The 23,827-nt window shown below is 37.4% G+C and overlaps 2 protein-coding genes across 4 annotated transcripts in view; both read left to right on the plus strand.

Annotated features, from left to right (window-relative positions):
- The window catches only part of camsap1a (calmodulin regulated spectrin-associated protein 1a), a 38,731-nt gene extending 17,633 nt beyond the window's left edge, over positions 1-21,098 (plus strand). For 2 of the 3 annotated variants that reach the window (XM_058757650.1, XM_058757649.1), the window contains exons 5-19: positions 1,487-1,567; positions 1,829-1,861; positions 8,744-8,885; positions 10,055-10,194; positions 11,267-11,363; positions 11,506-11,671; positions 11,773-11,864; positions 11,988-12,072; positions 12,722-14,681; positions 15,496-15,632; positions 15,732-15,919; positions 16,027-16,126; positions 17,990-18,105; positions 18,225-18,343; positions 19,643-21,098. In XM_058757650.1, coding sequence (XP_058613633.1) covers positions 1,487-1,567; positions 1,829-1,861; positions 8,744-8,885; positions 10,055-10,194; positions 11,267-11,363; positions 11,506-11,671; positions 11,773-11,864; positions 11,988-12,072; positions 12,722-14,681; positions 15,496-15,632; positions 15,732-15,919; positions 16,027-16,126; positions 17,990-18,105; positions 18,225-18,343; positions 19,643-19,933 — 3,747 coding nt within the window. In that variant the 3' untranslated portion in view covers positions 19,934-21,098. The remainder of the gene's footprint in view (positions 1-1,486; positions 1,568-1,828; positions 1,862-8,743; positions 8,886-10,054; positions 10,195-11,266; positions 11,364-11,505; positions 11,672-11,772; positions 11,865-11,987; positions 12,073-12,721; positions 14,682-15,495; positions 15,633-15,731; positions 15,920-16,026; positions 16,127-17,989; positions 18,106-18,224; positions 18,344-19,642) is intronic. The other variant, XM_058757651.1, reaches the window with a different exon arrangement.
- Positions 21,099-22,033: 935 nt separating this feature from the next.
- Positions 22,034-23,824, plus strand: LOC131528390 (keratin-associated protein 16-1-like). The gene is made up of 2 exons (XM_058757476.1): positions 22,034-22,285; positions 23,133-23,824. Exons 1-2 carry the CDS (start codon positions 22,156-22,158, stop codon positions 23,822-23,824), a joined length of 822 nt encoding a protein of 273 aa, XP_058613459.1. The 5' UTR covers positions 22,034-22,155.
- Positions 23,825-23,827: the final 3 nt, after the last annotated feature.

Genomic DNA, 23,827 nt, shown 5'->3' on the forward strand with positions numbered 1-23,827 from the left:
TTTGCCAATGACCATTTGGATGATCCAGAGGAGTCATGGGAGAAAGTCATGTGGTCAGATGAGACCAAAATAGAACTTTTGGTCATAATTCCACTAAACGTGTTTGGAGGAAGAAGAATGATGAGTACCATCCCAAGAACACCATCCCTACTGTGAAGCATGGGGTGGTAGCATCATGCTTTGGGGTGTTTTTCTGCACATGGGACAGGGCGACTGCACTGTATTAAGGAGAGGATGACCGGGGCCATGTATTGCGAGATTTTGGGAACAACCTCCTTCCCTCAGTTAGAGCATTGAAGATGGGTCGAGGCTGGGTCTTCCAACATGACAATGACCAAGCACACAGCCAGGATAACCAAGGAGTGGCTCTGTAAGAAGCATATCAAGGTTCTGGCGTGGCCTAGCCAGTCTCAGACCTAAACCCAATAGAGAATCTTTGAGGGAGCTCAAACTCCGTGTTTCTCAGCGACAGGCCAGAAACCTGACTGATCTAGAGAAGATCTGTGTGGAGGAGTGGGCCAAAATCCCTCCTGCAGTGTGTGCAAACCTGGTGAAAAACTACAGGAAACGTTTGACCTCTGTAATTGCAAACAAAAGCTACTGTACCAAATATTAACATTGATTTTCTCAGGTGTTCAAATACTTATTTGCAGCTGTATCATACAAATAAATAGTTAAAAATCATACATTGTGATTTCTGGATTTTTTTTGATTATGTCTCTCACAGTGGACATGCACCTACGATGACAATTTCAGACCCCTCCATGATTTCTAAGTGGGAGAACTTGCAAAATAGCAGGGTGTTCAAATACTTATTTTCCTCACTGTATAAAAACTGAAATGATAATGTATTCAAAAAATAGACTAAAACTTTAACTAAAATTAAAATGAAAGAAAATATAACAATAAAAACTGATTCAAAATATTAATGAAAACTATAATAGTATCTCAATGATATTAAAAAACGCTGTAGGAATCTAAACCTCTAAAGTTGAATCACTAAAAAATTCTTATATTTTTGTATTGAATATTGTTTCACTTATTTTTTTATTTGAGATTTGAGAAGTGACCTACCTCAATCAAAAGATGTGAAAGAGTAGGAAGTGAGCCCAAAAACGTTTGTTTGTGGATAAAAATTATCAAACTAAATTAAAAAAAATGAGGATATATTCCTCAGACTTATTGGAAATGTCAGTATAGTAGCACCTAATATCTTTAAACTAAAAGATTGGGCGTTTAAATATATGAGAGTATAAATTGGACCAAAACTTCTGAATTATTTCACAAGACAAAAATGAATCTTTTAATGATTCATCCTCACAAATAAAGTGGACTATTTTTGTAAGACATCTAATAGGTCACGTCATATCATCGTCATGTTTGCAGTTCAGTTTGAATAAAAGTTCCAGTGTTTTGAGTGGTATACTTTTATTAGAGTTTGAAGTGGAGTCAAGTACGCTGATCTGTGTGTGTTTGTGTGCTGCAGGTGATTCTGAAGACGAGAGAACTCTCCGAGAAGGAACTCAAGATGAAACAGCCGCTGATGGATTCGCCGTGCCATCAGAAGGTCTGACCAATCACGAGTCTCAAAACCATCCGATAGTAGAGCAGCACCCAGAGTGTTAGCATGCAGGCCTGTGTTCTCCTCGTCGATTGGCTGAATCACTTGCTGTGCATTTTACTACACGTTTTAACCCTGTTCTCTGATCAGATTGCATTAATTTAGATCTGATCGTTCTCTTTTCCCTCCACCTCTTTCTCTGCTCGACGTTTAACCTTTATGCTCTTCCTGTTTGTCTCTCTCGTCCCGCCCCTTCCTGTCGGATAGTCTCCCTCAAAATGGTACTGGAAGCTCTTGCCTGTAAGTGCCACAGCGCCCCCTACGTCCGTCACGTCACGCTGCGGGAAAAGCGTGACTAGATGTTGTGTGTGTGTGTGTGTGTGTCATTGTGCATCTCATGCGTTCATCCGTCTGTCCATCTCTCTCGTTTTGTCTCTGTCTGTCTCAGCCTGATCTCATGAACGCTTTGGCCCATTGCATGCTGGAGCCGGTGGAATTCTCTCGAGTGGTACAGTACTCGTGCTCTCTCACATACGCACACTCGAGGTCTGCACGGACCCAAACCCAGTGCTTTTTTTTAGTAATTACAAACAAAAACCTGATGCAGATCGGAGTCCTTTCAGGTCTCAAATTGACTAGCAGACGTCTAACACACACTCTTCAATACTTCACTCTTCCATGCATCCATCTGTCTTTTCATGCATCCACACATCCAATCATTCTAAAATGATATGCTATTATATAACATTTTACATACATATTTTTTATTTTAAGATTTTGTGTATATGTACTAGGGATGTAACGATTACCGGTTTGATGATAAATCATGGTAAAATTCCCCACGGTTAGTATTACCGTGATTTGAACAACTCACAATAAATAAATACTGTCCAGTGTAAAGCATAGTTTTAAGTAACAGTCTCACGTGCGCACAGCACGCAGAGTAGTTTAGTTTTGAGTGAAAGCAGGGCGGAAAAGCTGGGAGGTTTGAAAAGAGTTCTAAGGGAATTATACAAATGAATATATGAATGAATTAATTGTATGAATGTACCTCTGAAGGTTCTGACTGTCTTCGGAAACGATTGGATGGCATTTTGTTTTCATCTTTGCGCCTCCATGTAATACCTAAAGGAAGTGTTCTTAATCACAATACTGCTTTGTCCACGGAGTTTACGGGAAACAGCTGTATTCAGCTTTTCCATATAAAGCGCCACCTGCTGTCAGAGAGTGGATTTACAGAGACTTATATTCACATTCAGCCTGTGTTCAGTTTCTGTCTGGCCAAAAATGGACCAAATTTGCATGCCCTGCAGTAATTTTGACCGGTTGATGGAAAAACAAGCTTATGTAGATTCTACACATTTAAACAATTCAGATAAGTTATGTAGAATTATTTATGAAGCACATAAAATACTATTATAATATTTAATTTTGACTTAACTCTTTTCTTAATTTAAAAGCTGAAATGTGAGGTTTACCTTTATATGAAACTTTTTCAAAACTTTATTTGAACATTTACATTATTTATTTGAACATGCTATTAAACTGTTGTCAGTCAAGTTGTCATTTAAAATCCGAACATCATTGGTAATGTTATTGTTTTAGTGATTATGCTAAAGTGCTTTAGTGATTATTTTGTTGATATAAAACTTGGTGTCAGTACTTTTGAACATTTCCAGCACATTTTAACAATACCCTGATAATACTGATAACCGTGATAATTTTGGTCACTATAATTGTGATAAGAAATTTTCAGACCGTTACATCCCTAATATGTACTAATTATACTAATTTTAACTGTACTAATTTTAGTTACATATATTTTTGCACACACATTTTTATAATATAAAATAAATTTAAATTAAATTAAATTTATATTTAATAATTTATTTATATGTATGTGTGTATATATATATATATATATATATATATATATATATATATATATATATATTACATACAGTGGGTACGGAAAGTATTCAGACCCCCGTAAATTTTTCACTCTTTGTTATATTGCAGCCATTTGCTAAAATCATTTAAGTTCATTTTTTTTCCTCATTAATGTACACACAGCACCCCATATTGACAGAAAAACACAGAATTGTTGACATTTTGCAGATTTATTAAAAAGAAAAACTGAAATATCACATGGTCCTAAGTATTCAGACCCTTTGCTGTTACACTCATATATTTAACTCGGGTGCTGTCCATTTCTTCTGATCATCCTTGAAATGGTTCTACACCTTCATTTGAGTCCAGCTGTGTTTGATTATACTGATTGGACTTGATTAGGAAAGCCACACACCTGTCTATATAAGACCTTACAGCTCACAGTGCATGTCAGAGCAAATGAGAATCATGAGGTCAAAGGAACTGCCTGAAGAGCTCAGAGACAGAATTGTGGCAAGGCACAGATCTGGCCAAGGTTACAAAAAAATTTCTGCTGCACTTAAGGTTCCTAAGAGCACAGTGGCCTCCATAATCCTTAAATGGAAGACGTTTGGGACGACCAGAACCCTTCCTAGAGCTGGCCGTCCGGCCAAACTGAGCTATCGGGGGAGAAGAGCCTTGGTGAGAGAGGTAAAGAAGAACCCAAAGATCACTGTGGCTGAGCTCCAGAGATGCAGTCGGGAGATGGGAGAAAGTTGTAGAAAGTCAACCATCACTGCAGCCCTCCACTAGTCGGGGCTTTATGGCAGAGTGGCCGACTGAAGCCTCTCCTCAGTGCAAGACACATGAAAGCCCACATGGAGTTTGCTAAGATGGTAAGAAATAAGATTCTCTGGTCTGATGAGACCAAGATAGAACTTTTTGGCCTTAATTCTAAGCGGTATGTGTGGAGAAAACCAGGCACTGCTCATCACCTGTCCAATACAGTCCCAACAGTGAAGCATGGTGGTGGCAGCATCATGCTGTGGGGGTGTTTTTCAGCTGCAGGGACAGGACGACTGGTTGCATTCGAGGGAAAGATGAATGCGGCCATGTACAGGGATATCCTGGACGAAAACCTTCTCCAGAGTGCTCAGGACCTCAGACTGGGCCGAAGGTTTACCTTCCAACAAGACAATGACCCTAAGCACACAGCTAAAATAACGAAGGAGTGGCTTCACAACAACTCCGTGACTGTTCTTGAATGGCCCAGCCAGAGCCCTGACTTAAACCCGATTGAGCATCTCTGGAGAGACCTAAAAATGGCTGTCCACCAACGTTTACCATCCAACCTGACAGAACTGGAGAGGATCTGCAAGGAGGAATGGCAGAGGATCCCCAAATCCAGGTGTGAAAAACTTGTTGCATCTTTCCCAAAAAGACTCATGGCTGTATTAGATCAAAAGGGTGCTTCTACTAAATACTGAGCAAAGGGTCTGAATACTTAGGACCATGTGATATTTCAGTTTTTCTTTTTTAATAAATCTGCAAAAATGTCAACAATTCGGTGTTTTTCTGTCAATATGGGGTGCTGTGTGTACATTGAGGAAAAAAATGAACTTAAATGATTTTAGCAAATGGCTGCAATATAACAAAGAGTGAAAAATTTAAGGGGGTCTGAATACTTTCCGTACCCACTGTATATGATTTATTATAGTTGATTGTAATATATAATCATTTGATTTAAATATACTAATTTTTTTAATAATTAATTTGACTTATTTTAGTATCATTGAGATACTGTTATTTTTTATCGATATTTGGTTTTTATTTTAATTTTTTCAATTTTTATTTTAATTCCAGTAATTTTGTTTTGTCATTTTTAGCTGTTTTTGTTTATTTTATATATGTACAGTAAGTAGTTTTACAAATTTTTCTCATTTAGTTATTTTTATTTAAAGTTAAACTAAATTAAAATGTGAAATGTTGCAGTTAGCTGAAATAAAAATGTTTTAATTTATTTTAACATTTAACAATGTTTTTTGCATGGTTTTAGTAAAAAAAAAGAATTATATATATATATTTTAGTTAATGGGGTGGTTGATTGCTATTTCACTTTTTAAAGTTAGTGTGTAATGTTGCTGTTTGAGCATAAACAATATCTGCAAAGTTACAAAGCTGAAAGTTCAATGCAAACAGAGATATCGTCTTTAAAATTATGGCTACAAAAACGACTCGTAGGGACTACAACGAGTTACTTCCCGGGTTCGTGACGTAACGAACCCAGATAAACCCTGCCCCTCGGGAACATGTAACGAAGGGGGCGAGGCCATGTTGTGCTGCTTGATAGAAGAGGAAGAAATGAAAAAACTAGGGGTGCACGTAAAAATCTATTGTTATCCACCTTTTTCTTGACGTAAAAATGGGCGCGGCCATTTGTAAATTCTATGGGTCTAGCTTCTGGTCTCATCCGTGTCCAGCTATTTTTAGCTGTACAAAGCAGTTCGTTTTGCTGCTTGATATTGAAAATAAGTGTGTCTTATCGTATTATTTTAATTTACTGTTCCTCACGTCGCCCTGCTCTGCATCTCTCTCCCTCTCTCTCATTCAGATCATCAGCTCAGTGAATACACTTATTTTCACATACTGTAGCTATGAGAAGCTTTATACATGGACGCGTGTGTGGTTGCCATACTGTATTAAAGCTTTAATCAGAATAAATCCTTATATTAAAAGCTAACATAGTAGGGCTGGGCGATATGAGCAAAAATTCATATCTCTGTATTTTTTTGGCTGATTTGCGGTATATATCTCTGTATTTTCTACGCTTTTGTATTTGGATTAAACAAATAAAGTGAATGTAAGGGTTAAAATCACATTACATTCTAACATTGTAACATTGCAACCTAAAAACAAAAATAATGCTTTTAAAGCAGAAATTAAATTTACTAAGCTAAACAAAAAAGCACAGACTAATTGAGTAAAAAGGCTGTTTTGATTACCCCATTACAGTCACTTTACAGTTAATATGCTATCATACAAATACACTTACTTGTAGGTTTAAAATTCTACATGTCACATTTATTGTCCAACTACAAATATTTCAGCAAAATGTATATTTTAGTTATTGAGTTATTGCGCTCCTATTACATTGTGCTCTGTCTGTTTGGCGCGCACTCGTTCTAAATGAAGTCTGTGAAGTTTAGCGGAGAATCTCAAAGCAGAAGGCTCATGCACTTCTGACAGCAAAATGGAAATATTTCCATGGCTTTCTAACATTTACAGATGGAGAATATACCTGTGAAATGTAAGTTATGCGTTTAGGAAAACAGCACATCTCAAACGCATTAAACAGCGCAAAACTCTGTCAGCGGCACACGCAGCCTTTCTGTCAGAGCCGATATATAAACTGAAACTATACTAGGCTTTTATATCTTACGAGTTTTTTAAAGCCCTTCATATAAAGTTTGGCACATGTTTAGAACAAATTGTAATATGCACTTTCTCCGCAGCAGCTCAGTCTGTGTCCTCAGCTATATTTTCAGATGCACTCTTTTCAAACTATTGTATATCGATGTAAACGGTATTGCCTCATACCGTATCGCTTATAAAGAATATATCGATATATTGTGCAAACTCGATATACCGCCCAGCCCTATAACATAGTAGCATTTACAAATAACAGCATATCTAAAAGTATGAGACAACAACAAACAAAAAACATAGGCCTACCAATAAAAGCCATGCTTGCACAGGTTCTACGCGATCCTCTTCACTAATATCCTCTGCGTCTCAATCGGGCTCAAACTGATAAGCAATATAGATGACGCCATTGTTTACAATATAACCGGAGCACATGCCGCTGAGTTTAGATGCGCACTAGAGGTAGGATGTATCCGAAATCGCCCTCTATACCCTCAAATAGGGCACTATTTGAGTGGACAGCCATTTTTAGTGGTGTCTGAAACCATAGTGGATGTTCTCGAGTGCACTCATTCAATCTCACAATGCACCGCAAAAACGAGTGTACAACCGATGTACACTCAACGGCTAGAGATAACCCATAATGCACTGTGAGAGTCGCGCGCCGAATGAATTCCTGCATCTCGCCATCTGGCGCCTGCAGCTGAATTATCCATTCATTTTAAAAGCGCTCGTCCACGGCGTAATGCAACACCGGTACAAATTCATTGTAAATTGATTATTAAATTGTTTAACTATGGTTTATACATAATTTCCGTGACAGAGTTCAAGATAAATCTTTTAATCTTACTACTGGAGCTGCCCGTTTCAAATGATTATTAAATATCAAGCAAAGCGGCAGTCCTTCCGGTGCACTCGGTGTCCGAATTCACTCACTCGTTTTCATTCACTCCTTCAATTGAACTGTATGAGTGGACTAATGTAGGGAATAGTGAATGAGGGTATAGGGGGCGATTTCGGATACAGCCGTGGTTTAGCCAATCACAACACACTGGGCCAGCTAACCAGTCAGAGCCCATCGTGTATTTCTGAGGGAGGGGCTTCATAAAAGCAGGAAATGATCAGCTCGTTTATCAGAGAAGGGACAGAGTGGTGTGGAATAAAGGTAAATTATGTGAAAATAATGGGGTTTTTAGAAAACGAAGCATTAACACGTTAGACTGCACCCCATAAACACAATCAAGCCTAGAAAAAAAACTGTCAACCACCCCTTTAACTAAAAACATGAGAAACATATACACACACACAAAATGTTAACCATATTTTGATTGAAATTCATTGGCACATAAGAAACCACTATGCCACACAACACATTCCATACATATGGAGGTAATTTTGCATGAAAATAATAATTTTTATTTGTTCCCCTGGAAATGACAGTCCTGTCATCTGTATGTGTTGTATGCAAAAATGATTAAGAGCTTGGGCAGATTATTCAGTAAATAATCACAAAAACAAATCTCATTTCAGTCTGTTCCTCACATTTATCATATGGCATATGAAGACTTGGAATGTTGTGCTTTAAGATAAAGTAATATGTTTATTATTAAGTTGTACAGACTACTTTTGCGATGCTTTGTCATTTTTGGAGCTCAGCAGTCATAATTACTATCCACATTTATTGAATGGAAAAGATTTGTCTTTTTATTTCTAAGTATGAACAAAAGTATGGTTTAGAGTGACATGAGGGTGATTAAATGATGACAGGATTTTCATTTTTGAGTGGACTGTCATATTTAAAGTGAGCGTGTGATTTAGTAAGTGAGAGACTGTGTGAGTGTGTCTGATCTGTGTTAGATGCTTTATAAGTCCCTGCCTGCTCTCTCTCAGGTACGGTACCGTAGAGAACACCTGTCCGGCCGGCCGTTCCCACACCTGGCTGTGATGGAGGATCTGATGAAGGATGTTTGTGATGGAGCGTCTCTGCTAGCGGTCATTCACTTCTACTGCCCTGAATACATGAGACTAGATGGTATATAGACACAATGGGCATACGAACATGAATTGACACGAAAATGTAGTAATAACACCATAAATGCATATAATTAAAGTCTACTGTGTTTCACAGTCAACACATATGGCTTTTTGGCTAGGTTTAAAGGGAAAGAGCACTTTTAGATAAACAAGGCAATAGTAAATGGTACTCTTGGAGGTAGAAAAACAAAGTTCTTTATGAACCGCAGGATTGCTTGTGAGAAAGATTTAAATGCAAAAGGAAAGGCACTAAGGCAGTAGAGCTGACTGTTTCTGTCAATGGTAAGTTTGTGATAACGTAAGAAAAGTAGTTTAAATGTTTTGCCACTTGAGCAACTTAATATATAAATCTAGAAGTAAATGCAAAAGTAAAAAGCATTGAATAATGTGTTACTTTGCTTATTTATTGTGTTTAAACACGTCTATGAAAGATTGAATTACTGTACTGTGTAAAAAAAAAAAAATCACAATGCTGAAAAACCATTTTCAGTGACAATGTTTGGATTTGAAATCGAAATAATGGATAAATGTTTGTGGTAAACAGCCACAGATCAGTTGCAGACTCCTGTGTGAAAGCACAGTCAGTGCTGCTTCTGCACCGCTTACGCACATGGACTGCATACACACTGCAAACAGAGTATGTGTGAACCTGGAATAAAAGGCCACCTCATATACAGCTCACAAAATCAGGCTTGTGCTGTGTGTAAGCTATTGCATGATTGTAAAAACAAAAATGCACTGCATGATCAAACATTTAGGTGAGATAAATATATATTTTTGAAATATGTAAAAAAAAATGCCCCCTCAAATTAAGAAATCCCCTCTCACAAGAGTCACCTAAGAGGGGAATTCATTCTCAAAAATGAAATTCAGGCCCTAAATAAATGTCTAAAAGTTAATTCTACATAATAAAAAATAGGCTTTAAAAAGTTTGGTATCGGATGAGCAGATACTGCTTTCTGTGATCGGTGATCGGTGATCGGCAATCGGCCTCAAAAATCCTGATCGGAGCACCCCTAGTCAGTTCATTCTAATTTAAATACTGTAGCTGCAATCAATTCAACGTAACAATTTAAATCAGGATTCACAGATGAATATAAAGTTCAAAGAACAGCATTTATTTTAAATAGAAATATTTTTTAACATTGTAAATGTCTTTTCTGTTAGATATTTGTCTGAAGGAGGTGCCGTCTCTGTCGGACAGTGTGTATAACATCCATCTGCTGCGGGAGTTTTCTAACGAATACCTGAACAGGTGTTTTTACCTACACACTGAAGATCTGCTCTACGGCCCACCGGTGCTGAAGGTTCGTAACAAATAAATATTTCATTCAGTAATGTAAAAATATAGATAAAATAGTTACCTTCTAAGAAACCAAATGCAAATAAGGCAGAACTGCATGCATTCTTCAGTTAAAACAGTCCCAGAATGCATTGCTCAAAGCTCAGTGAAAACAAATCTACTTATGCTTTTAAACTGACATGCTTAATAAATAAAATAGATTGTTTATACACTTAATCTAATTGAATTGTAAAGTATTTGTTCATCATGGTCGTATTTGTTGTATTTGCCATTAATATATGCTTATTTTAATTAAATAAAGTCAAATAAAATTAATTAAAATTAAATAAAGAATTCTATTTTAGTGTATATTTACTGTGCGTTAACTAAAACAATTCGTATTAATAATTGTTTTTTAATTGAAATAAAGCTGAAATAAAATAAAATACAAATATAAAATTTTGAAGTACTAAAATTGATAAACTGAAATAAATATAAATTAAAGCCAAATAGAAAAAAATATTATTTAATTTAAAAATTATAAAATAATTCTATTTTAGTATATATTTACTGAATATAAACTAAAACTAAAAGTATTAATAATATATTTTTGTTTGAAATAAAGCTGAAATAAAATATAAATATTGAATATGAAGTACTAAAATTACTTAAAAACAAAAAATAAATCAAAGCTAAATGGAAATATAAAATGATAATAATAATAATAATAAATGGAAAAAGCAAATACCAAAATTACTCAAATTTAAACTAAAACAAAAAGTAAAAATAAAAAAATAAATGCTTATTCAAAATATTAATAAATACTATAATAGTATATAAATAAATAAAATAAAATATATTGTTAAATTAATCAAATTAAATTGTATAGTATTTGTACATCATAGTCATATTTGTTGTACAGTCTTTATAAGCAAAAATTAATTAAATAATAGTAATTCTATTTTAGTACAGTATACATTTATTGTATTATAGTAAAAAAAATTAATTACCTTTGAGAATAATAGAAATTACAAAAAAGTGGTAAATTTAAAACATCTCTGTGCATTACAGTCATTGACTCGTTCTTGTTCCTCCAGCATAACATGATGGTTTTCATTGCGGAGCTCTTTTGGTGGTTTGAAGTAGTGAAGCCGGACTTCGTAAAGCCAAGAGACCTTCAAGAGATTAAAGATGGTAACTGGGAATCCAGTCTTTAAAGCTCACTACTTTTCTGATGAACACTTTGTTTTGATCTAAAAATGACCATCTCATGATTCATTCACTCTTTATTTAAATACTATGTTGTGATTGACAACCCATTGTTCCAATCTGACAGTGAGAGCGTCTCTTCAGCCAAAGAGTTCCCGCCCCCATGTGCCCATATCCAATGCCACCAAGAGAAGCTTCTTAACTCCCTCTCCTTCAGCCGACTCACTGGCGACAGCTGTCACTCCAGATGGCTGTATGCGGTATTACTTGAACCCTGAGGAGTCCTTGTCTGTGTAAGTCTGTTTGAAGTACCTAATGATCTGTTGCACATTGCAGTACATGTTTTGCATTACATTGATTGTTTTATAAAACCGATATATCATTTTTGTTTCAGAACAAACAGAAGCCCCTCCCTCAGCCCCTCCCACCCGCTCCTCCCACTGCGGCAGAGACAGCAGACGCCCACTCAGGGGGAGGAGAATGCAGGTAACTACATCTTCTAATCAAACTTTCAGCAATATTCACAAATTGCATTTAAATCAATAAAATTGATTAAACTGAACAGTTGCCACTCTATTTTTCCATCTTTCTCTATCGTTGTGTGAGCAGAGCTCAGGAACAGGTCAAACTCTTTGTCCCGTATGGATGGACTCATGCTTGGATCACAGTTTGCCTGGACAGAACGGAAACAAAGGTTAGGGTCAGGTCAAATGTTTTAACTATAACTAAAACTTTAAAATCTTTTTTTTTTTTTTTTTTATATTATAGTTTAACTCAGCTTTATTTCAAATATATTTGTAATATTTATTAGGATATTTGGCTTTATTTCAAAATATTTTATGATATTTTATAAAATAAAATAAATATTAGATGAAAAACTTATAAAACATAAAAAAAAAAAAAAAAAGTCTGAATTCTCGCTCTGGCAACTAACTGAAATAAAATAAGTTGAAGATGAAGTACTAAAATTACTAAAAATTAAACTGAAATTAAAGCCAAATATAAAAAACTAATAAAAATGACAAAAAGTACATCACAAAAATTACTAAAACTTAAACTGAAATTAAAATGAAAATAAATGCTCATTCAAAATAAATAGTGTAATAGTATATAAATAAAATCCTATGAAAATTATTTAATTAATTTTATTTGTGTGTGTTAATGTCTATTTTTGGAAATCTAGGAAATTAAATACAAATAAAAACTACTATATTTCTTATATACTTTATCTCATATAATTGTTTTCTTCTTTTATTTGGAAATTGCGAAATCTCTTTCTCTCTGTTTACAACAGCTCTGTCCTTAAATTAATGACTAACCCGTTCAAATCTCTTTTTTCTCAGGCCCATTTCTCAGATGGAGATGGATTGGGAACGTGTATGTGGCGATAATATCAGCTTGGCTCGGTCCATAAGCAAGGACAGTTTAGCTTCCAACGTCATCTCCATCACTCCACGACACCGCATCAACGGCCAGCCCCTCCCCCAGACACGTCACTATGACAACCAGGAGGAAGAGGACGAGCTACTGGCTGTGATTAACCCAGAGGGCGCATCTGCATCCAGAGACACCCGACCCGAGAGTTTCTTCTTGGAACCGTTGCAACCTGCGGTTCTACGACCAAATAAGGAGAAAACGGGGATTAGCAAGTGGGAGGAGAGTGGAGAGGGGCGGAGTCAGGGACGCCGGGGGGCGTATACGCCCACAGAATGCACTCTCAACCGGACGTTTACGCCGATTGGTAGCATAGAGCAAGCAAGCTCTCGATCACAATCTCCTGGATGCTTCTTCCTGCACGACGACGCGGAGTGTGTGCGGGACAGTCCGCTCGGAGGCTGGGAGGACATCGCCTCGGATTCAGAGTTTGAGGAAGATGACGAAATAGAGGTCCAAGAGCAAGAGCTTTCCAAAGCAGTTCTGATGCATGCAGGGAGGAAATGCATGGGACTTGGAGAGGAAGAGGAGTCTGCGAAATTGCGTGAGGACGTTTGCTTGCGCGAACGGGACGATAAGGAAGGCGCGAGTGGAAGAGCGAGTCCTTGCCCCAGCGTGTTGTCGCAGGCCAGCAGCACGTCGACCGGCACTGGCCGTATGACGAGTTTCGCAGAACGCCGCAGACATAGAGTCGGTTTCCCCGATGGTTGCTACAGCACCGGGAGCTCGCAGACAACCACTCCTGATGGATCCGAAAGCGTGCAATTCCCTTCGGATGCGAGTCCGGGAACTTCAGGTGGCCGACCTGGTCTCACTTCCGAACTCGTACACCTTCGCATGCAGCTGGAGGAGAAACGGCGCGCTATTGAGATGCACAAGAAGAAGATGGAGAACCTTTCGGCTCGGCAACGGCTGCAGCTGGGAAAAGCGGCGTTCTTGCATGTCGTTAAAAAGGGGAGGAGCGACACACTGCCACACCCACTCAAAACGGAAATTGCGTTTAAAGAGAAACCACTTGCGAAGGATGACTCATGCGTTGAGGTTCTGAAAGCCCAAGGAAAAGACGTGGAGTGTAAAGAAACGCCGGTAGAGGAGGATAAGGACAATCGTTTGAGTGCAACAGGAGGGGGCGGGGCTTCGGATGATGTGGGCGGAGAACCAGATCTCGGCGAATGTAACCGTTCCATTGAGCTCCTGAACGAAGCGATCGGAGCAATACAGCAGCAAATGATGCAACTGTCTCTCCAGCAGGACTTGCTCATGAAACAGACCATTCAATCTCCGCAGGAAACCAAACCGATCACTGTGCCGCCCTTAAACGAACACCCGCCGGAGCAACCTGAGACTAACTCGCGCCTCTCTGTGCAGTTCACAGAAACCCTTTCCACCGCGACCAAACGTCCTCCTAGGCTCAGCTCGAGTCGTACACCTCGGACGAAACCTAGTGACCTCAAACTGAGCAAAGATGTAAACAGTCGTCCAGCCGCGAAAGCAAGCACTCCGACACCGGGAGGCAGGACCCCCCGGGCTGAGAATGAAGAAGAGGGCAGAGCTAAAGAGGATGGGTGTGGCTTGAAAGGAATTATTCGCAATACTACGTTCAAACTGCAAGACGCTGCAAACCGACGCGCTGACAGCCTCGACTCGCCCCAAACCGAACTCCCCCTGGTAGAACCGTCGCCTGTCGATCCGACCCGGGAGCGGAGCGAGTCCAGCGGCTCTGGAAAGGAGAACGTTCCGGTTCCATCCGAGGAAAACAGAATGAAAGCACAGCTGATTGAAGTGGACCTATCTGACCTGGCTGAACCGTCTGAAACTAGCACAGATCCTGATGGGGAACAGAAATCCGGACTGGGCTTCTTCTTTAAGGTAAAACCAGAGCATTTTTGCAAAAGATGATGATGATGATTATTATTATATATATTTTTAAATCTAATATTATAATATGATTCTATCTATTTGTGTGTTATATTGCATTCTAAAAAATAAAATTCTAATTATATTGCGTTATAAGATGGAAAGTTTCAGCTCCAAGAAGAGTTGTTTAATGTGATTGATTTTTACTATATGTATTATTATTATTACTATTATTAGATCTAAGAAGAGTGGGTTAATATATATATATATATATATATATATATATATATATATATATATATATATATATATATATATATATATATATATATATATATATTAATATTATTATTATTATTACTATTTAAAAGTTTCTAAATCTATTATTATAATATGATTTGTCTGTGATTGTGTTGCATTATGAAATGTATTATAATTATACTTAAAAATGTTGTTTTATGAGATTTATTTCTATTCTTTTTTGGTTATTTATGGTTATTTAGTTGTTGTTTTTTTTGATTGTTTATTCATTTTTATTAAGAAATAAAACTAACTATTTATTGAACATTGATGTCTTTTACCGTTTTGCTTTTGCTATCATTTCTTAAAGGTCATAAGAATGTGAAAAGGCACCAATGATCAATAGTAAAATAAATGTTTTTCATTTTAAAAAATTGCAGTATAAAATTGTGAATGTAAATGATTTTGTTCACAGTTGCAAATGATTTTCTCTCTTAATTATTTGTCACATCTTGCCTAACTATGTTTTTTTTTTTAATCATTTGAAATTAAAACCAATGTCTCAATTTTCCATTTCTGTATGCAGGATGATCAGAAAGCAGAGGATGAGCTGGCTAAGAAGAGGGCGGCGTTCCTCCTCAAACAGCAGCGTAAGGCCGAAGAGGCGCGAATACGTAAGCAGCAGCTGGAGGCAGAGTCAGAGCTCAAGCGAGATGAAGCCAGGTATCAGTAACGGTCTATCCAGTGTGTCTTTGTGTGAGTAAATACTGTAGAGGGGCTGCTGCAGATACATTTGATGTCACTTGTGTTTGTTCGTGTCAGACGAAAAGCTGAGGAAGAGCGTGTGCGTAAAGAGGAAGAAAAGTCTCGTAGGGAGCTGATCAAACAGGAGTACCTGCGCAGGAAGCAGCAAGAACTTCTGGAGGAACAGGGTGTGACCAAACCACGCCCACGTAACAGGAGGGCCCGCCCTAAATCGCTGCATCGTGCTGAATCTTCCTGTTCTGCTCGTGAGAAAGCCTTACTTTTAATGTGCCATATTTCTGACTCAACCAGCCTGAATTTGTGCCTCTATACATGCTGCATTTGATTTTAACATCACTCTTCCTCTCTCCAGCGGTTAGTCTCTGTTCTGCTCCCTCTGGATCTTCTCTCTCATTGGCCTCTGCTGCTACTGAAGGTGACAGTGTGGCGTCAGGAGGGGCCAGTTCACACAGGTGAGCGGGAACAGGGCATCATCAGTGTGCAGCCCACTTTTCTAGACTTAATGGGATAGATGTATGCAAAAATGTTGATTGTACATTATTTTAATTTATTTTTAATGCATTATTTTATTTATTTTTAATTAAATAATAATTTGTTCATTAATATATTTATTTGTATTTATTTATTGTTAATTCATTTATGTATTTTAACTTTTTTTTATTTATTTTATCACATCACACTTTGAGTTGACGGATACACACTAGCTACTTCAGAGCTACTTTATGTATTTATTTTTAATTAAATAATTTATTATAAATTAACTTTTATTTTCAATGTATTTGTAATGTATTTATTTTACGTTTACATTTAGTCATTTTGCAGACGCTTTTATCCAAAGCTACTTACAATTGGGGAATACATAAAGCGATTCATCTTGAAGAGGCAATCCGACAGAGGAAGTGCTCCAAGTGTCAGGCATTGTTCAAATAAGTACAAGCTAGCAAGGGAAGGAATAAATAAAGAGAAAGTTTTTTTTTTTTGGTTTAGCATGAAGTCAAGTAGTGTCGAAAGAGATGAGTTTTCAGATGTTGCTTGAAGATTGACAGGGATCCAGCACTCCGGATAGGGGTGGGAAGATCGTTCCACCAGCCAGGAATGGTGAACGAGAATGTTCTGGAGAGTGATTTTGAGCCTCTCTGTGATGGTACCACGAGGCGTCGCTCATTAGTAGATCTCAGACTTCAGGAGGGGATGTAGAGTGCGGGTGCTGAGCCTGTGGTTGTTCTATATGTCCTCTAGGGGCGGTAAATTACCACAATCTGGAGTTTTATAGGAGCTGTTACAGTAATCACATGAGATTCAAATGGAGATGGTCCTCACTGCAGAACACAAGATCCACCTTACATAGACCTAAACCTACCCGTCTCCACCCCCTGATCCATAAACCCACCCATCCCCACCCCTAAACCTACCTATCTCCACCCCCTGGATGTGGATCCAACTCCGCCCCCTGGATCTTTGTTCTGCAGTGAGGGGCTACTGCCCACCCCGGCCAACTTGACGTGTGGTGTGAGAGAAAGAGAAATTGTTAGAGAGAGCAGCAGGGGTTGCTGAGTCTTCTGGACGAATCCAGGTCTCAGTCAAGCCCAAGATGCTGAGTGTGGATTGTAAAGAAAAAGCAGAAATGAAGTCTGCTTTGTTGATAGCTGACTGACAATTCCACAGACCCACAGAGAAAGAAAGAGGTGCAGTAGAAGATGTAGAGATAGAGCGCAGATTAGCAGGATTACATTGCCATCTGCGTGTGATGTTAGAGCGTGTTTGAGAGAAAACCAGAATGGTTTGGAAACACATGATAGAGGTAGAAGGAAAGGAGAGTGTGTGAGGGAAGTGGCTCGGTTAAAGTCACGCAGGAAAAAGTCGTCAGTCTTCACACGAGGAGGCTGAACACGTCGGGCTGAACGCTTCAGCGCTCGGACATCAAATAAATACACAGTCTAAGAGACTACAGTGAAAACAGCTTCTGATTAGCCCAGCCAATAGCCTAGTGCAAATAGCTCAAGACGAAACTAACACTTCGCACAAGGAGCAATGCAAATGACACAGGCTCCTTCTTAGCCGAGGTGCAAATTATTATAATTACCAGTAAGTGCAGTCAAAAATAAATATTTGTATGTATTTTTCTTAGTTAGTTTTCAATTTACTTAGGTTTTTTAATTTATATAATTTTAGTTTTATGAAATACTGTATTTTGTTCAATGTATTGTAATTCATAGTATTTGTTTAATTTTTAAAATGTATTTGTCAGCAATTCATAACTCATATCTACAGTTATCAGATTATAATAACACATAATTCCCAAATGTGTGTTGTAGGGGGGAATCTGTGGAATCTTTTCCCGTATTGAGCCGAAATGCGAGCAGGAACATGGAACGAGACTGGGACAACGGCTCAACGGCCTCATCTATCACATCTGTAGCAGAATACAATGGTGAGACAGACATTTTACAGCTCTTCTTGAATATGTAAATACTGAATTATGTTATGTGTTTATTCAGCCAAAATAACGGCACCATTAGCTCACTTTGTGTTTTTCCTTTCTGTCCACAGGCCCCAGATTATTTAAGGAGCCTAGTGCAAAATCCAACAAACCGATCATCCAGAATGCCATCGCTCACTGCTGTCTCGCGGGAAAAGTCAATGAAGCCCAGAAGAACGCCATTCTGGAGGTAAGTGCAGTTCCTCTGACAGCACACTTTCAGGATGTTCGAACCTGTATGCTACCATACTTCCCTACTTATGCAGTACATTTTATGTATATTGTGCATAGTATATTTGCATAATTTGTTATTATATAGCATTATTTGTTTTGTTTTTATGTTTTACATACTTTTAAGCAGCATAGACTAAACCATTGCTATATATATATATATATATATATATATATATATATATACATATACATATATATATATATATATATATACATATATATATATATATATATATATATATACATATATACACACATATATATATATATATATATATATATATATATACATATATATATATATATATATATATATATATATATATATATATATATATACATATATACACACATATATATATATATATATATATATATATACATATATATATATATATATATATACACACACACACACATATATATATATATATATATATATATATATATATATATATATATATGTTGTTAGATGATTCACACTGTTTCACATACTTTAAAAACTAGTATACAGTATGAACCATTACTATGTAATATATTATTGGCACAGATAGATTATTACTTTATTGTTTGCATAGATAGATAATAATTTACTATCAAGACAGTATTACTGTTTCACATACTTAAAAAAAAAATAGTATACAGGATGAACCATTATAAAATATTATTGGCATAGATAGATAGATAGATAGATAGATAGATAGATAGATAGATAGATAGATAGATAGATAGATAGATAGATAGATAATTTACCATCAAGACAGTATTACTGTTTCACAAACTAGTATAGAGTATGAACCATTACTATATAATGTATTATTGGCACAGATTATTACTATATTATTTGCATAGATAGATAGATGATAATTTACTGTCAATACAGTATTACTGTTTCACATACTTAAAAAAATACTATACAGTATGAACCATTATAATATATTATTGGGATAGATAGATTGACAGATTGATTGATGGATGGATGGATAGAATGATGGATGGATGGATGATAAATAGATGAATGGATAGGACGATAGAGGGATGGATGGATGGATAGATTGATAAAATGATGGATAGGTGATGATGGAAGGAATGATAGATAGATAGATAGATAGACTTTTTTGTTAAGTATTGCATATTAAACAAAGTAAAAAATGTAAAAATTTGTTAAGCACCTACAGTACTTACATTTATATTTATCTGTATGTACAGCTGTATATGTTTGAGCATGTAATAACTCATTGCCATAATTCCACAGGAAATCGAGCGGTGTGAATCCAACCACCTGATAATCCTGTTCCGTGACGGTGGATGTCAGTTCAGGGCGCTGTACATATATTCCCCTGAAACAGAGGAGATCGTCAAGCTCAAAGGCACTGGACCGCGCGCTATCAGCCGCAAAATGATCGACAGACTCTACAAATACAGCTCCGACCGCAAGCAGTTCACCGTCATCCCCGCCAAGTCTGTGTCGGTCAGCGTAGACGCTCTCACCATCCACGGCTACCTGTGGCAGGCCAAGCGGCCGAGCACGTCAAAGAGAAAATGATCCCGCTTCCTATTGGCTCTTCGGATCCAACCGCTGCTTTCTGATTGGCTACTGGGTTATATTCCAGTCTCTTAAACTGCCCTTTTACTAATGAGCAGGCCTCCTAATATTCTATTGGCTTTCCTATTGGCTCACCAGCTGCCGCGCTCTTATTGGCCACTGCGCTGTTACACAAGCAGAGCTGAGGAAGTCAGAACTGGGTGGAGCTTGATGTTTGATTGACAGAGTTAATGAATGTGTTTTAGGATTACGTCATCATTCAGTGTTGTTGTTTTTTTAGGCAGGAATCTGCATGTGACACTTTTCTGTTTGATTTTACCATAGTATTAATTTATACAGGGAACAAAATGACACTCCCACTACTTGAACTATGAATTATGGTTGCTGTCGTTACACGGGCACGTGCGAATGTGTTTACGAGCGTGTTCGGTTTTTGGCATTTCTCATACCTCTCCATATGCTGCTGTTCATATGTGTCACTCACTTTAGCAGTGCAACGCAATGAACACGTGACAAGGGATCTGTGTGTGTGTGTGTGTGTGTGTGTGTGTGTAGATGTTGACCTCTTCATGGTTTTAAAATGTTTTATCATGAAATGCTTCTGTATTATCCATCTTTCCTTTTCTTCATGTATTCACGCTGGCTGCTGACAGTATTAATGTACTTTCCTAATACTTCACTAAAGAATCAGATTGTCATAGAAACACATTGCCACTGATGTGTGTGTGTGTGTGTGTGTGTTCAGTAAAGAATGTATGCACTCCAGGGACTCCTGTGAGCAGGGCTTTCTGTTGTATATGTTTGGATTGTACAAAACTTTGCTTTAACTTTTCTTTATTAGCCTATTATTATTATTATTATTATTATTATTTACCATATATTTATTTTAAAGAAGAACACTGAAATTTAATAAATTATACAACCAAAATGATGTCTTGCTTGTGGTGTAATTTTAACAAAATATTTTTAACAGCTCCCTGACCTCATTGGTGACAGCCAGGTAACGATCATATTTGCCCTGAAGTTTGTCACTGCTGTGAAATTAAAATACTATTAAAACATCTCAATACAGCCTAATTTAACACTCCATTATGCTTAACAAGCAAGCTTGTCTGGCGTTGGCATAACTTAAGCATCATGCAAGTTCTGAAATGCCCCCAAAATTCAAGATATGAACTGCCACTGTAAGAGTTTTTATTTTTATTTATTTGTTTGTGTTTATAACTTGATATAGTTAAACATCACACCAGTATAGTGTTATTTTCCAGAATATCAGCACAATTGCATGTGGCATTCATTTTATAAAACAGCTCAATAAACAATCATTTGATTGTCAATTATTTAGGCAACATTGTACATTTTGACTGTTTTTGCTCTATTTTGCTGATGAATCGTGAGTCAGTGATCCATTCATAAAGTGAGCTTTGCTTCATTCATGAATGAATCCTTGGTTTGAATGAATGAGTTTCTATTATACTTAAGATATATCGGGGTTTTAGTTTCACATGAGAGCATAATTCGTTTTCATAACATAATTTACGCAATTGTAATACCAATATAAATTGATTTTGATAAATGGTAATATAGATTTTGTTGATAATGATTTAATTTGATTGGCAACAGCCTTATGGTATAGTGTTAATTTTGATTTTTAACAGCATGTAACTATTTTTTATATAAATAATCATTAAAATGATGCCTTAAATAAACTTAGCTAAAGAATGACTGGTCATATTTTGTGTTTTAATGTTGGGATTACCACACACTGCTTGTTTTAATCTAATTCGTGCTCGAGTCAAAACAATTTAAATGCACATCGCATACATGATTTACAGCGCAAAATACATGCAAATATTAGACCATTCTTACCTGTAAACGACTTAAATTAGCAACGATTAATAACAAAGCATTGATATAACGTTACTAAAGTAAACAGTCAGTTACCCAAGCTACGAGCACGCAAAAGCCACGCCCACAGCGGAAAACGGACCAATCACCAACAGCCCTCTGCGAGCAGCATTAGAATGTCAGTTGGTTCGTGACGTCACAGTCATATGCCAGTATAAAAACGGCTCGCTTTGCTATGTCTGATAAATCACTTGCGGTTCGTTGCTAGTTGCATTGTTTGCACATCTTGCAGCCAACGCTAGTCGTTTTATTGCTAGTTGCATTCTAGTGTTTTTCTCACTTTGTATTTCTTCCAGCCAACGTACTATTTCAAAATGCTATTTACGTTGCTAGGAGTAATTGCTTTAATTCAAAGAGAGCGGAAAAAAGTCAACAACACCCACTCAGGTCAAGAAGAAAATGCAGACCAGAGTGATGTACCACCTCTGAGGAGTTGTGATGATGGTAATGATTTGCAAATCACTATTAATTACATTGAGTGATGTTTTAATTCACTGTAATGACATGACAACTAATTTAATGTCTGGATGTCATGATCTAGTCACAAATATTTAATTTACATGCTAAGGTTACCATGCAGGGATTGGATTACCTTATTAATATTCATACAACTAATTTAGGAGCTGTAAAGGCACTTTTTTTAAGGTTTGGTTGTTTTTAAACATTTCTCTCATGTAAAAACACAATTCTCATGAACATGCCAGAAAAAAAGACATCCATGCATGTATACATTGACCAATTACTGAAAAAGTAGAAAGCAATGCCTTCAAAAAGTCACTTCATAATTTACAGCAAGCTTATAGTTGCAGTAATATGTGACCCTGGACGACAAAACCAGTCATAAGTGTACCTTTTTCGAAATTGAGATTTATACACTGTATGGTTTGTTAGGATCGGACAATATTTGGCTGAGATACAATTATTTGAAATTCTGGAGTCTGAGGGTGCAAAAAAATCTAAATATTGAGAAAAACGCCTTTAAAGTTGTCCGAATGAAGTTCTTAGCAATGTATATTACTAATCAAAAATTAAGTTTTGATACATTTACGGTAAGAAATGTACAAAATATCTTCATGGAACATGATCTTTACTTAATATCCTAATGATTTTTGGCATAAAAGAAAAATCGATAATTTTGACCCATACAGTGTATTTTTGGCTATTGCTACAAATATACCCCAGCGACTTAAGACTGGTTTTGTGGTCCAGGGTCACATATGAGTAGCCGTTAATATGGTTAGAAAATATATGATAAATGTTCTTTTAATGATTAATATCTTTTGGTCCATAGTCTCCCCTTTAGGTCGAGAAGTCGATAATACGGGTACAGTCTGTGCCACATCCGACTCTGCTGTTGAATTCTCTCCAGCTTCTTTCAGTGCCGCGTCCGGCTTTACTGAAGACGTCCCCCAAACCACAGTCTGTGCCGCGTCCGGCTGTACTGAAGACGTCCCCCAAACCACAGTCTGTGCCGCGTCTGGCTGTACTGAAGACGTCCCCCAAACCACAGTCTGTGCCGCGTCCGGCTGTACTGAAGACGTCCCCCAAACCACAGTCTGTGCCATGTCCGGCTGTACTGATGACGTCCCCCAAACTACAGTCTGTGCCGCGTCCAGCTGTACTGATGACGTCCCCCAAACTACCGTCTGTGCCGCGTCCAGCTGTACTGAAGAGGTCCCCCAAACCACAGTCTGTGCCATGTCCGGCTGTACTGATGACGTCCCCAAACCACAGTCTGTGCAGCGTCTGGCTGTACTGAAGAGGTCCCCCAAACCACAGTCTGTGCCATGTCCGGCTGTACTGATGACGTCCCCCAAACTACCGTCTGTGCCATGTCCGGCTGTACTGAAGAGGTCCCCCAAACCACAGTCTGTGCCGCGTCCGGCTGTACTGATGACGTCCCCCAAACCACAGTCTGTGCCATGTCCAGCTGTACTGAAGAGGTCCCCAAACCACAGTCTGTGCCGCGTCCAGCTGTACTGATGG

This window comes from Onychostoma macrolepis, chromosome 21 (genome assembly GCF_012432095.1).
Source record: "Onychostoma macrolepis isolate SWU-2019 chromosome 21, ASM1243209v1, whole genome shotgun sequence".
Lineage (NCBI taxonomy): Eukaryota > Metazoa > Chordata > Actinopteri > Cypriniformes > Cyprinidae > Onychostoma > Onychostoma macrolepis.